Source organism: Protopterus annectens, chromosome 2.part2 (genome assembly GCF_019279795.1).
Source record: "Protopterus annectens isolate FY-2018-M chromosome 2.part2, PAN1.0, whole genome shotgun sequence".
NCBI classification, from domain to species: domain Eukaryota; kingdom Metazoa; phylum Chordata; order Ceratodontiformes; family Protopteridae; genus Protopterus; species Protopterus annectens.
The window spans coordinates 881,984,248-881,997,838 of NC_056730.1; the positions used below are offsets into that span (position 1 = coordinate 881,984,248).

Here is a 13,591-nt window from a genome sequence, read left to right on the forward strand (position 1 = left end):
AGTTTTATAAGGCAGACATCCCATTAAAGAAAAAAACAGAGACCTATACATGTTTCTCCTGCTCCTAAGGATACACATAGTGAGTGGCAGATCTTCACTCAGGGTTTATTTAGTGCTTTGATGGCATTGAAACCTCCTCAGGGTGTTTCTGTTCCAGCTCCCCTTTGGTCTTCTACTCCCCTTAAAAAACCCAGGGAACAGGATTTCTGTGAGCAGGAGTTGGATTCTGATGAGGAATCCCTTGCATACTCTTCTCAAATTTGTTCTCTTCTGGACTATGGGTCAGAGAAAGAGGAATCTACCTGTAATGATACTCCCTTTGAACAGATTTCTTTTGAGGATACAATCTCTAGGATGATGAAGCTCTTTAAATGGGATTGTGCTAAGATCTCTGAGATTCATACGAGGTAGAATGAATTGCTGCAGATTGAATCTCCTAAACCTTCTGCTGTTCCTCCTGTTTTAGCTGCTTTGTTGGATGCATTTTCCAATGCCTCTAAAGCTCCAGATTCTCAGCCTCCTAATCCCAAGAAAGCTAATAGGTTTTATAGGGTGCCTGAGAACTGTACATTTTTATATGTGTCCTTCTGCTGACCCCCTCAGTGTTGCATGTAGCCTCTGAGAAGCCTTCTCACTTGCTTCCTTCACCCACGTTGCTGTCCTCTGATAAAGACAGCAGAACCATGGAAAGTCTAGGTAACAAAGGTTTATACCTCTGCTACCTTGACTTTTGGGGTTAATTATCAGACCCATATGTCCAGGTACATGTTGGCTCTCCTATCCCAGGCTTGTCAGGTTACTTCTGATCTTCCAGACTCTAAGGGAAAAACTTCTGCTCTTTCGTGTTAGGGACTTCCACCCAGGTGGATCATCATTCCATCAAATGTAGTTATGATGCAGCAAATGCTTCTTCTAGGGCTGCTGCATTTGGGTCACTGATGAGGAGGTATTCCTGGCTTCAGGTTTAACCTTTGCCTGAACCTAACCAAGCCAGAGTTTTCACTGCATGATACTTTAAACCTCCTGAAATAGAGACCCATAGGATATATACAAATCACCTCTTAGGAACATCAAGTGCTTCAAGTATATGGCTTCTGAATGTCCATGATGTTTTACTTTTCCCTTTTAATCTTTATACACAGAGTCAGGCCAACAAAGGCAAATGGCACTAGCTACAGACATATACATTGTGCCCTTCTTATGACCTTACCATCACAGCAAAAGTAGACTGTTTGGCTATACCCTACACATAGGGTCTTTAAAATCAGCTGATGTCCATAACCATTAAGGTATCTGCAAAATATCCCAACTAACAAACAAAACCAAAAAGTAAAACGGTAACACAGACAAACCCATTAGTAAAAAGCTACTAGAAAAACCTAGCCAAGCTAGATTTTTTGATGTCCATAATGGGTCATTTGCATATATCCCATGGGACTCTATTCCAGAACATTTAAGGTAACACACGGTGCCTGTGTTACCTTTTAACTTTTTGGTTTTGTTTGTTAGTTGCTGTGAAACAATACAATTTTTTACTTCATATGAAACAATGACTTTATCCAGCATACTGCCTCAGGCACTCAGTTTTAACTCTTTGTCAGCACTTATGAAGACATATTAACATTGATTGCACCCATTCCTTCCCCCAGGATAAGGCACAGCAGGCTGGTGGCTTGTTCCTGAGCTTGAGATATCAATGGTATAGAGAGAAATGTCCTGCCTCTATGTCAGTGGGCTGGCACTGCAAATTACAAAAGGATGTAAGAACAATAAAATAGAAATAAAAAATCATGAAGAAAAAGGTGCTAATAAAGTAGAGGTCATTCAACTGGAGCTGAGAGAAGTAAGCCTGACATGAAGACAAGCGATTATTCTTAATGGAAACTTTGACTCTAGCTTCAGGAAAATACTTAGAGAAAAATAGCTTGCCGGGAAATAAAACTGGGTAGCAGACAGTGAATGGATGGGGTACTTAATAAGGAAGATGCATAGAGTAGGCATGAATAAAACTTAGTCCTCAAAAAAGGGACTGAAAGAACTGCTTTTGCACATGTTGTCACATCCATTAAAGAAATAATTCATTTTCACTTCATCCTAAAACCAGGAGATGTATTGAAAGACTGGAGAATAGTGACAGTATTTTATTACAGAAAGGAACGTTTAGGTGATTGGTCAGCTTGAGGCTTTCTAGATGGCTATCATTCCACAGACATTTAAACAGATATTCCTAATGTGAAGGCTGGAGAGAGTTATCATAGCAAAAATCTTATGGGGGCCTAAACTGGAAGGTCTTGCTAGTATAACCTATTTCCATACTAAAAATGACTTACAGATGAACAAGGACAAATATCTTGGCTTATCACATTTGCAAGTTCAAATGTTTTGCCTGAGAAGAAGGTATCAGGAAGGTGAAAAAAGGTTGAGTAAGGATTATTTATTAATTTTTTCCCCTGAATTTGTTGTTGTCCCAATGGACCTATTTCAGTCCCAGCTTGGGAGTACAAAGACAGCAGATACATGGCATTATATACTTACAGAAAACCAAAGCACACTATATACATGCATTATATAAACAGTGAACAACACACTTTTAGCCATGTTGAAAGCACCACAATGAACAATAACTATATAACAAGGAAAGCTCTATATACAAATTTTAAGCTGCAAATTTTATTTTTACTATCCAGACAGAATTATGGACAGGAGGAAGTTAGGTTATATGGCCAGTGAGAGAAAGACACAGCAAACACTTGCATTTACCTTGTGTTTTGAGTAGTGCTTTTAGAAAAGCATATATGGGAATGAGAAGTAATCTTTAAGATAGGATGGGAGAGATTCCCACAATTTGGGTCCAAGGACCGAAAAGACATGGTTTCTATACTGAAGACTAATTTAGGGGTCTGGCAAAGAGGACCTGAGTGGTTAAGACTTTTCAAGTTATACAGTGGACTATCCTTGAGTACTTTGGAGGTTGGAGGGACAGTCACATTACTGAAAAGTTTAAACAACTGTGAAGCCAGTAGAACGTCAACACATTGCTTAACTGGTATTCAGTTTACTTTTTCTCTGGGTTTGCGGATGTGTTCGTTTCTGGAGGAAGAGAGGGAGTGATGAATCTGCATTTGCAATCTGAGATACTTTGAACTGTGGCTGTATTTCTTTGGGAGGCTGCAGCAATCTGAGGGAGACTACATTTTAGCTGAGCTAGTAATTGGTAGGCAACAAGCTCTGTCACAGAATGCAAATAAGGTGGTGCAGGGATTACTGCCGACAACTAAGGGGCAAGTAATAAATAGTATTCTGCAGGGACTGATTCTAGATCAGGTTTTGTTTAGAATTTTCATAACAGGCATCATCTGTAGTCTCAAAGTAAGATTATTCTGAGACTGCAAAAGCAAGGCTGGACACTCTATCAGCCTATTCCAGGACCTGCAAAACCTGCGGCCTGGGCAGGCTAACTTTCTCCTGTCCATAATTCTGTCTGCACAGTACAAATACAACTTGCAGCTTTAAAACTGTATATAGTACTTTCCTCCTCATAAAGTTACTGTTCACTGTGGTGCTTTCAGCACAGCTACACATTTCTTATTCACTCTGTATATAATGCATGTATATGTTGTGTTTTGGTTTTCGCTCTATATATAATGCCATGTGTCTGTCGTCTTTGTACTCTCACGCTGGGACTGAAACCATGCAAGGTGATGCATTTTTGAGGAACCCAGAAATGGTATGTAACATGTTACGAAAGACATGGTGTTTGGTGTGTATAATGAAAAATAGTCAGGGAGTTATTGAAGCACCCAGAATAAAATGTACAATGTAAATATGTCAGTGCCAAAATACCAACAAAATGTGTGTCTGTAGTGCCAAAGGCACTGAAATGTGTGCTGCACTCAACACAGATGTGATCAGATATGGAACACCACATCTAATTTTTGAACCTGCAACTCAAATACAGCATCAGTAGAAAGGGTTTAAGTGAAGTCAAATATGCTGAATAGAATAAAAAACCTGGGCTACAAAACTAGGCTACGGATTCCCTGTATGCTGTTCTTATAGAACAGATACTGCACAGAGGCAGTATAAAGATCCATAGGATTCCTAATGAAAAAGTAGGGGAGTAAAAATGTGCAGAAGAGATGGCAGGAGGACACGCCAAACTTTGCTAGCAGATTGGGCAGATTTAGAACAGACAAAAAGAAATGTTACTTCACAAAAAAGGTGGTAAGAAATACATTCCATCAGGCTGGGTAGTTCAATGCAGTTCCACGAAGGGAATGAAAAGAGCCTGCAGAAGGAGTTGGCACGAGAAATTGGGGAAGTAACTTAGAAGCTATCTGTGCCACTCAGACAAGGGCCAATAATCTCTACTACCAATGCATTTATGTTCCTATGCAATAACAGCACAGCACTGTAATTCACTGCAGAACAATGAAATGACTAATAATCAGCCCACAAAATCTAGTTATGATTTGTATATGACAATATGTAAATTTCTGTTGTGTTTTGTTGCTTGGTGTAGCAGTTTTATTAGCATTAACCATCTTACTATACCTCAGTGCAGCTCTTCAGCTGCAAGGAAACTGGATGAATTTTGTGGCTATAGTGCTTCTATACTTTGCCTTGTTATTCTATTTACTTTTCTGTAAGCATCAAGGTCATGAATGAAACATCCCAAGTAGTCCTTTTCACTTGTCCATACAGATAAAAAAGGGAATCTACTAAGCACTGCATAAAACCAGTAACTGCACTTACTGTTGAGCAAAAGTTTCTATGCACAGCAAACAAAACCAATAAAGTTTAGTTTTCCTGCCTCACATGGTAAAAAAAAAAACTAATGTACTTTTTAGATACCTTTCTAGAAAATGTTACATTGTGTAACTCATTTGATCAATCTACCAAACAATGCTAACAGACATAAACTTACAGACAATAACATATTGCAGTCCTTACATTAGTGTTTTGTGTATCCTCTCTATTGCATCTTCCAATTCCTCCTTTTGATCTGGCACAAAGCGATACTCAGAAACATATCCTGCAGTATGTTTGTAAGGATCATAGTCTCCGAGTTCAGCTAGAAAAGAAAGAAAGGTAAATAAAACAGAATATATAGATCTTATAATGCTGTCTACATTTGTTGTGGATTACACAAAGAACCAGCTCTTATGTAGTATTACTGAATTTTAACATTCTGAATCCCAGAGGACAAAACCAGAAATGCTGAACACGCAGAACATGGAGCCGTAGTACACTACCTGCATATCTGCTAATGCTGAACACACAGAACATGGAACTGTAGTACACTACCTGCATAACTACTTTTGCAGGGTGAATGAACCCACCCTATACTGCATATCTTCCACTATTCTACTGTTACACTACGCAGGGGAGTGCAACGTTCTGTCCTTCCATAAAGAAGTGTAGCCTCAAAGTTATAATATAACTTTATAATGTAAATAATATAATAATAATTATATAACATGATAATCATTATATACATGCATGCATACACACACACACACACACACACACACACACACACACACACACACACACACACACATAAAATTATAATCTTAGCTGGATAGTGGGGGAAAGGAACAGCCCACTATATTTTATGGTAAAAAATACTGATGCTTCTTTGTAGTTTTCACTGCAAATGTTTAAGGTGTTTCTAGTTATGGTCTTCTACTGTGCTCTGTATTTGCTATCTCCAATCTTTTGCCATTCAGACCCCTAGGGTTCAATATTGTACAGCAGAACTCAAACAGCCATATAACAAAGTGCTTAATGTTAAATTTCACATCATTCTATAAACAGAAAATAACTTTTAACAAAAGGTACTGACTGCAAGCGAATAAAAAAAAGAAGTTATGTCTTACCATAATGTCCCATCTATGCTGTCAATATTCATCTATTCTTAACTTGTGGATGTACAGTTCCGACCCTCGAAACCAATCCAGATGATATATAGCTCGCGTCAGCCAAAAATCTCCCGAGCTGCTAGTCTACCCACAATGCCCCTCTCCGAACTACCTGAGATCAAGTTTGCAATCATACTGAAAAAGGTACTCTCACTCCAGTCAGAAACCTTGTCCCTAACAATAAAAACACAAGACAGGATGTAGCTCCACCAGAAATCCAAAGATGGGGGCAGGTAGAAGGGACGCAAGAATAGATGAAGATCGACAACACAGATGGAGCATTATGGTAAGACATAACTTCCTTATCTGATGTTGTCAATCTTCATCTATTCTTGACTTGTGGGACATAGTCCCCAGCTATCTTAGATCCTGGGTGGTCTTATGGAAGAATATTCCTGAGAACCATAGAATAAAAGGAGGCTCTCCCTCTGGAGACTATATCCAATTTGTAATTACTAAGAAAAGTATGTGGTTTAGCCCAAGTGGCAGCTGCACAAATTTCTGACATAGAAGCTTTAGAATGAAAAACAGCTGAAGTCAGAATGTGCCTTCACTGGCATAGGAAGACATACGTTTTTTTTCATGTAAATGAAGTAAATGCAATCCCCTAATCATCTAGACAGAATAACCTTAGAAACAGGTTTGCTCAAGGCTGCACTTGCAAAGCACACAAATAACTGTTCTGATTGGTTAAGCTGTTTAGTTTATCCAGATAAAAAGTAATTGCCTGTGCACATCCAGAAGGTATTAACCTTTATTAGAAAAATGTGGGAAAATACAGACAAGTCAATGGACTGATTGATATTGGTCTTGGAAATCACTTTAGGAAGAAAGGTCGGGTTTGTTCTGAGTGATACTCTGTCTTTATGGAAAAATAAGTAAGGGGCTTTAGAAAACAGAGCCTGTAATTTGGAGACTCATCTCACCGAAGTGACAACTATGAGAAGCAATATTTTCCAAGAAATAAATTTTAAGTCACAGGTAGGTGCAGGTTCAAATGGGGGTAAAGTACGAGACTGCAGTACAACAGTCAAGTCACATGGCGGTAGTGGATCCTTGAAAGGGGGCCTTAAGTGGATGGTGCCTTTAAGAAAAACTTTACAAAGCCTGTGGGAGATTAAAGGTTGGTCACCAATACCATTATGGAAATTTGAAATAGCTGCTAAGATAATCTTAACTGTAGAAACAGAAGCGCCGTTATCAAAAATGGTAGCTAGAAATTCTAGAACTTTTTCTACTGGCACTGAAAAAGGATCTAGACCATTATGAAATGCCCAAATAGAAAATCTCCATTTACTATGGTAGAGATTTCTGGTGGATGGTTTATGGGATGCCAACAAAATGTGTTGCACAGGAGAAGGAATTTCATTATGCCTGGCAAATAATGGAATTGGAGAAACCAAGTGGTTAGCTTGAGGGTCTGAAGATTGGGGTGCACTAGTCCCTGAGGATGGGACAGAAGTTCTGGAATTGGGTCCAGAATCTATGGGTTTTGAAGCAGATGAGACCAGAGGAAGGGAAATTATATCTGTTGAGGCCAGTACGGTGCAATGAGGATCACTTTGCTTTGTAACTGAGCTGCTTTCTTGAGAAAAAGAGGGATCAGATGGAAGGGGGTAAGGTATAAAGGATTCCCTGGGGCCAATCGTGGAGACGGGCATCTCTGGGGGATTTCCCCTGAGGGGGAATTAGGGCAAAGTATCTTCTGTACTTGTTGTTCAGAAGTGAAGCAAACAGGTCACAACAAGGCTGGCCCCAGCAAAGACAGATCTTCTTCACTACTCTGGAGTTCAGAGACCACTCGTGAGGCATGAGGATGCATCTGCTCACTTTGTCCACAATCACGTTTGAACTCCCCAGGATGTGCATTGCTATCAGAAAGCTGTTGGAAGTTATGGCTCATTGTCACACTCGAAGGGCTTCTCAAGACAGTGGATAGGACTTGGTTCCCCCTTGTTTGCTGATGTACCAGACTATGGACATGTTGTCTGATTGAATAGCTATCAACCCATGAGGTAAGGCAGGATAAAATGCTTGCAATGCCAGGAGCACTGCCCTTAGCTCTAGAACGCTGATATGCAGACTGGCCTCGGAGGGGGACCAAGTGACTTGGACTGTCTTCCTGAGATAATGCCTCCCCACCCCACCCCATCTAGGAAGCATAAGTGGTCACTATGGCCTTGGGCTGCAGGGGACAAAGGGGCAGCCTGTAAGAATCTCCTTGGATTGCATATACCAGGTTAGTTTCTGCATTGGCTGGATATGAAGACCAAATGATTCAGGGTTAAAATAGACCACTGGTTCACAATGCCATGGAGCCCAATCCATGCAGAATCTGCTGAGCTGGAATTTTGTTTGAGCAAAGGAGGGGGTGAACCTGCGACTGTATTTTGTGCAACCTGTAGTGGGGAAGAAATGTCACACAAGAAAGAGTACTGAGATGAGCTCTGATGAATTCCATATCCTGAGAAGGGGTTAGTTGAGACTTCGCAAGACTGACCGTGATGCCCAACTGTTGAGATAATTCCAGAATGAAGTCTGTAGTTTGTAGTAATAGATGCCTGGTGGAAGTGGTGAGAAGCCAGTCATCTAGGTAAGGAACCACTTGGAATCCATGCAGCCTCAAATGTGCTGTGACTGCTGTCATGCATTTGGTGAACACCCTGGGGGCTGTGGTGAGACCAAAGGGCACCACTCTGAACTGGTAATGACTGGCTAATAGCCAAAAGAGGAGAAAACTTTCTTGAGCATTTGCCCATCTTTATGTGGTAATACATGTCTTGAAAGTCAATAGAGCACATCCAATCATTTTCCTCTATTTATTTTATTTATTTATTTATTTATTGCCGTTGGTTTACCAGGATAGTCCATTGGGCCATAAAGAACCCGTTTTCAATGGAGTCCTGGGGAGAAAAGCTCCATAACAGAAGGTATTTACAACATTTTAACAGTTACAATATTGTAACTGAACTCTGAAAATCTCCATAACAGAAGGTATTTACAACATTTTAACCGTTACAATATTAGTACAGAGAGTTATTAATATTGTGTAAACAAACAAATGTAGAACTCGTCAGATAGAATAGCAGTCATAACAGTTAAAACAATAGGAAGAAATGTACTAGAATTAAATAAATGTGATATAATACTGATAGAGAATAAATGTCAAAGGTATAGAAGTAGAATATGGTATTGAGGGTGAAATAAGTAGAGTTAGTTATGTGGGGTGGGAACAAGAGCATTCCCACTGAGAAGCTAGATGAAAGTGAAGAGACTTTTGAAGGCAGAGTTGTTAGAGGTGGTGCGGATGAGTGGAGGTAGGGAGTTCCAGAGGCGAGCGAGGCTGAAGGAAAGAAGGTTTTGCCTGGGGATGAGTCGGTCTGTGTACTTCGTAGATTTTGATTATTTGACCTTAGAACTCTGTTAGGTAGGTGCATTTAAAGGCAGAAGAGAGAGAGGGACAGAGGGTAGGGTTGAGAATAAGCTTATGGGCTAGAGTTAGTTGAGTATAAGTTAGTTGATTGGGAAGTTCTAGCCATTTTAGCTTATGGAGGGAGATGCAGTGGTGGGTGGAGGATTTTGGCTGGTTGCAAATTTTGATTTTGTTGTAACAGGAGGTAAGTTGTTGTTTTAGACAGGACTGAAGATTAGTTAGTAGTGGGGCACCATATAGAAGGGATGGTATTAGGAAGGAGGTAGAAAGAGTGATTTTAGTGGCAGATGTGAGGTATGTGTTCTGTCTATATAGCATGCCAAGTTTCTGGTGTGTTTTTTTGATGTTAATTTGCAGGTGGGAGTTAAATTTCAGTTGGTTATCGATTTGGACCCCAAGAAGCTTGGTTTCTGATACTATTTCAAGAGGTGAGTTTTGTAGAGTAGTAATTGAGAAGGTACCCATGTCGGGAGGGATGGCTTTGGAAGGAGTAAATAACATTAATTTGGTTTTGGAAGCATTGAGAGCTAGATGATTACATAGCATCCATTGTTCTGTGGAAGAGAAGGCATCTTGAGTAAGTTTTTGTAGGGTATTAATAGAAGAGGCAGAACAGATGATAGTTGAGTCATCCGCATATTGGATGATGCTAGAGAAAGGGATAGATTTGTGGAAGTCATTTATAAAGATGTTGAAGAGAAGCGGACCCAGTATGGAGCCTTGGGGAACTCCTGTAGGGGTACCAAGGAAAGAGGAGGTAGCTTTTCCATTTTACAGCTTGGCTTCTGTTAGATAGGTAGTTAGAGAACCAGTTCAAAGCGGAGGAAGACAGGTGAAGTTTGGAGAGTTTGTTTAGGAGCAGACTATGTGAGATAGTATCGAAGGCTTTGGAGAGGTCAAGGAGTAAGGTAGAAACAATTTTTCCAGAGTCACGGGCTTTATTTACAACCTCAAGGAAGGAGAGGAGGGCTGTCATGGTGCTATGATTGGGTCTGAAACCGTGCTGTGTGGGAGTTATAAGATGGTTGTCTAGGAGGTGAGGAAGGAGCTGAAGTTGGACACATTTTTCTAAGAGTTTAGAAATGGGGACAGGATGGCTATGGGACGGAAATTAGTAATGTTATTATTGTTACCACCTTTATGTAGAGGTATAATAAAGGCTTGTTTCCATACTTGGGGAACTGTGTGTTCTTGTAGAGAGTGGTTAATTAAAATGCTAATGGGGTAGGCAAGGGTTTCAGCGCTATACTGAGAAAGTAGGAAGGATATTATCAGGAGCATTGGTACATGGTTTCAATTTCTGAAGAAGTTTTTAATAGTGGATGTTGGTATAGGATTTAATGAGAAGAGGGGCAGTCAGGGGTGGGGAGTTTTGGGTAGGTGGAGATGGGGATAGGGTGGATGTAGAAGAGAGGGTAGAGGAGTCAGTGGGTGAGGAGTGTGGTATAGAAATAGGAATAGTGGGGTGGGTAAGGGTATATTAGATAGTAAAGAGGTGTTAGAGAAAGAGGAGGTTAATTTAGAAATTGAATCAATAAAGAAGGAATTGAATTGGGTGGCTAAGTCATGATCTGGAGCATTTGGGTCTGGGGTGGGAGTATCTGGTTTGCTGGGGTGGAGGAGAGTTGAGATCCCTTTCCAGAATTTCTGTGGGTTGTTTTTATTTTGGTTTTGGAGTGTAGAGAAGTAGTTTTGACGATCAGAAGTAATGAGTTTCTTTACTTTTTTTTGGAGGATTTTATATTCGTTAAGGAGTGATGTCTTGTGTTTTTGGTAGCGTCCCCAGGCTTTGTCTCTATGTCTCATGATAGCAAGAGTAGTTTTGGAGAGCCATGGGGCTGATTTAGTTTTTATTCTTTTAGTCCTTAAAGGGGCTTGGGAGTCGAGTACTTTTAAGAAAGTTGAGTTAAAGTAAGAGACTGCATCATCAAGGGATAGTGTTTTTAGACAGTTCCAATTAATTGCTTGCAGTGAGCTTGAAAAGATTACTGGGTTAAAGTTTTTGTGATCACGGATTGTAATGTGGTTGGTATGCTGAAGGATAGTGGGAAGCCGGTGGGTAAAGGTGGGTAAGTGGTCACCAAGTGGGTGGGAAGAGTTCCAGTGTTGGTGAAGTAGTGAGGGTGGGAGACTAGAATCCAATCCAATATACTCCCATTGGAGGGGTTTTTAGCAGGGTGGGTTACCAGAGTGATCAGTTGTGAGAAATTGTAGAGGTTGATGTTAGTGGGGTTTGTAGGAGACTGTATAAGGGCCCAGTTAATATTAACTTCTCCTAGGATTATGGTTTCATTTTTAATGTTACTAGATAGCCAGGAGAGGATGAGTTCAAGTGTGGAAATATTGTCCCTGGTGGAATGTAAAGGAAACTATACATATATGTTTGTGATTGTTGATTTGCAGCATTGTAAGGAGAAGTTCGGCATTGTTAAAGTGTGGAGTAGGTTTGTTATATGGTGTGACTACTAGGGAGGAAGTGTATATAAGGGCTATTCCTCCGCCTTTTTTGTGAGGTCTGTCTTTTCTTATGATGGAGTAGTTAGGAGGAACTATTTCAGAGTCTTTAATGTGTGGTTTTAGCCAGGTTTCTGAAATAGTGAGGATGTCAGGTTTATTATGTATGAGCCAAGCATGTAGGTTTGGTACTTTGTTTACTATGCTTTGAGAATTTAAGGAAGTGAATAATAGAGATTTATTTATAGCAAGAAGGGAACAACTGACTGAACCGTGACCATCCAGAATTTTGACTACTGGACAAATTTGTTCAGAATACCGAGATCCAAAATTGGTCTACAGTCCCCTGTTTTCTTTGGCACTAAAAAGAATCCTGAGTAAAACATGGATCCTAATTAATCTGGTGGGACTTCTTGGATGACTCATTTCTAGCAGCTTTTGTATCTCTAATGCTGCTTGATCTCTCTGACTGTGTGGAATGTTGGACAGTTTAGCTGGGGTTCTTGGGTAAAGAGTGAAAGGGATTAGATAACCTCTGGAAATTATCCTTAGCACCTAAGCATCGGTGGTTATGTCTCACCAGGCATTTGGCTGCAAGGAAAATCATCTCCTGACTGCCTCCAGAGGTAAGCAATTGGGCCGCCTTTTAGGAGCACTGGTAGGGTTGACCAGAGAACGAGTCTCTGGAACCCTAATTCTGCAGACCACCTCTGCCTCTGGGACAGCTTCTTCCATTGTAACACCACCCCTCTGCCCTGAGGGGAGTCCAAACCACGTGTCCTGGAAAATGCTTCTTGAACCACATCTTACCACTCCTTTGGTTCCTGTAGTAGGATCATTAAGGAGTGGAAAAACATACACCCACAGCAGAGTCTTTCCATCCTTTTCACACATGGATAGAGTTTCCTTTACTTTGTGTCCAAACAAAGAGGATCTGTCAAAGGGAGCACTGATGAAGGAAGACTTGAATGGTTCCATAAACTCGCACAAGTGCATCCAAGTGTGTTGTTGAATAGCAACACCTGAACCTGCTGACCTGGCTGCCCCCTTGGCCGCATGTGCATTGAGCCTCTTGGACGAATTCAAAATAGACTCTAGGGTAGCTAACTGGGAGGCCACTTTTTCTTGGACCCCCTCAGTGACTGCTCCTGCCAGGGTGTCTGACAGCTCCTTGACCAGATTACATTGTAGTCTAGTAAAGTTTGCCAAAAATTCAAAGACCTGATAAAGAAGGCCCATGACACATAGACCCACTTCCCAAATCTGTTAATTGCCCTGGACTCTTGGTTAGGGAGCTGTACAGTAGAACTTTCTTCGGCTAGTTCTTTCTTGGTGGGGGCCGCTACAACCACGGCATAAACTACTAAGCCCTTTGTCCAATGTAAATGGTTCTCAGGAGCAGAAAGAATCTTATCAGGTCTCTGGGGATAGGTTCTATAGGGTCAGGAGCCTTCCAAGCCTGATGAGTGATCAGCTTAATTAGGTCGTCAGCAGGTGGGGTCAACCAGGAGGTAGATGGGCAAGCACCAAAGGCCTGCAAGTACACAGATTCCTCAGAGTCAGAGTCTTTGGCTTCCAATCACCCATCTGTTTCAGGATCACAAGAATGTCTCAGAAGGAGAGGTCTTCTGGGGTTGACCGTGGGAAACCCTCCCCTTCATCAAAATCCATGTCCTCCATGACGGATTCCTCGGGAGAATCAAGGTGTTTCCTCTTACACAATGTCTTCTGAGGAGGTTCTTCAGTGGGAATGTCTAAAAAGGACTTGGAAGAGGGGATG

The 13,591-nt window shown here is 40.9% G+C and overlaps 1 protein-coding gene across 1 annotated transcript in view; it reads right to left on the bottom strand.

Annotated features, from left to right (window-relative positions):
* The window catches only part of EPB41L4A (erythrocyte membrane protein band 4.1 like 4A), a 2,214,504-nt gene that overhangs the window by 1,509,650 nt on the left and 691,263 nt on the right, over nt 1–13,591 (bottom strand). The window contains exon 6 of the mRNA XM_044064468.1: nt 4,954–5,074. Coding sequence (XP_043920403.1) covers nt 4,954–5,074 — 121 coding nt within the window. The remainder of the gene's footprint in view (nt 1–4,953; nt 5,075–13,591) is intronic.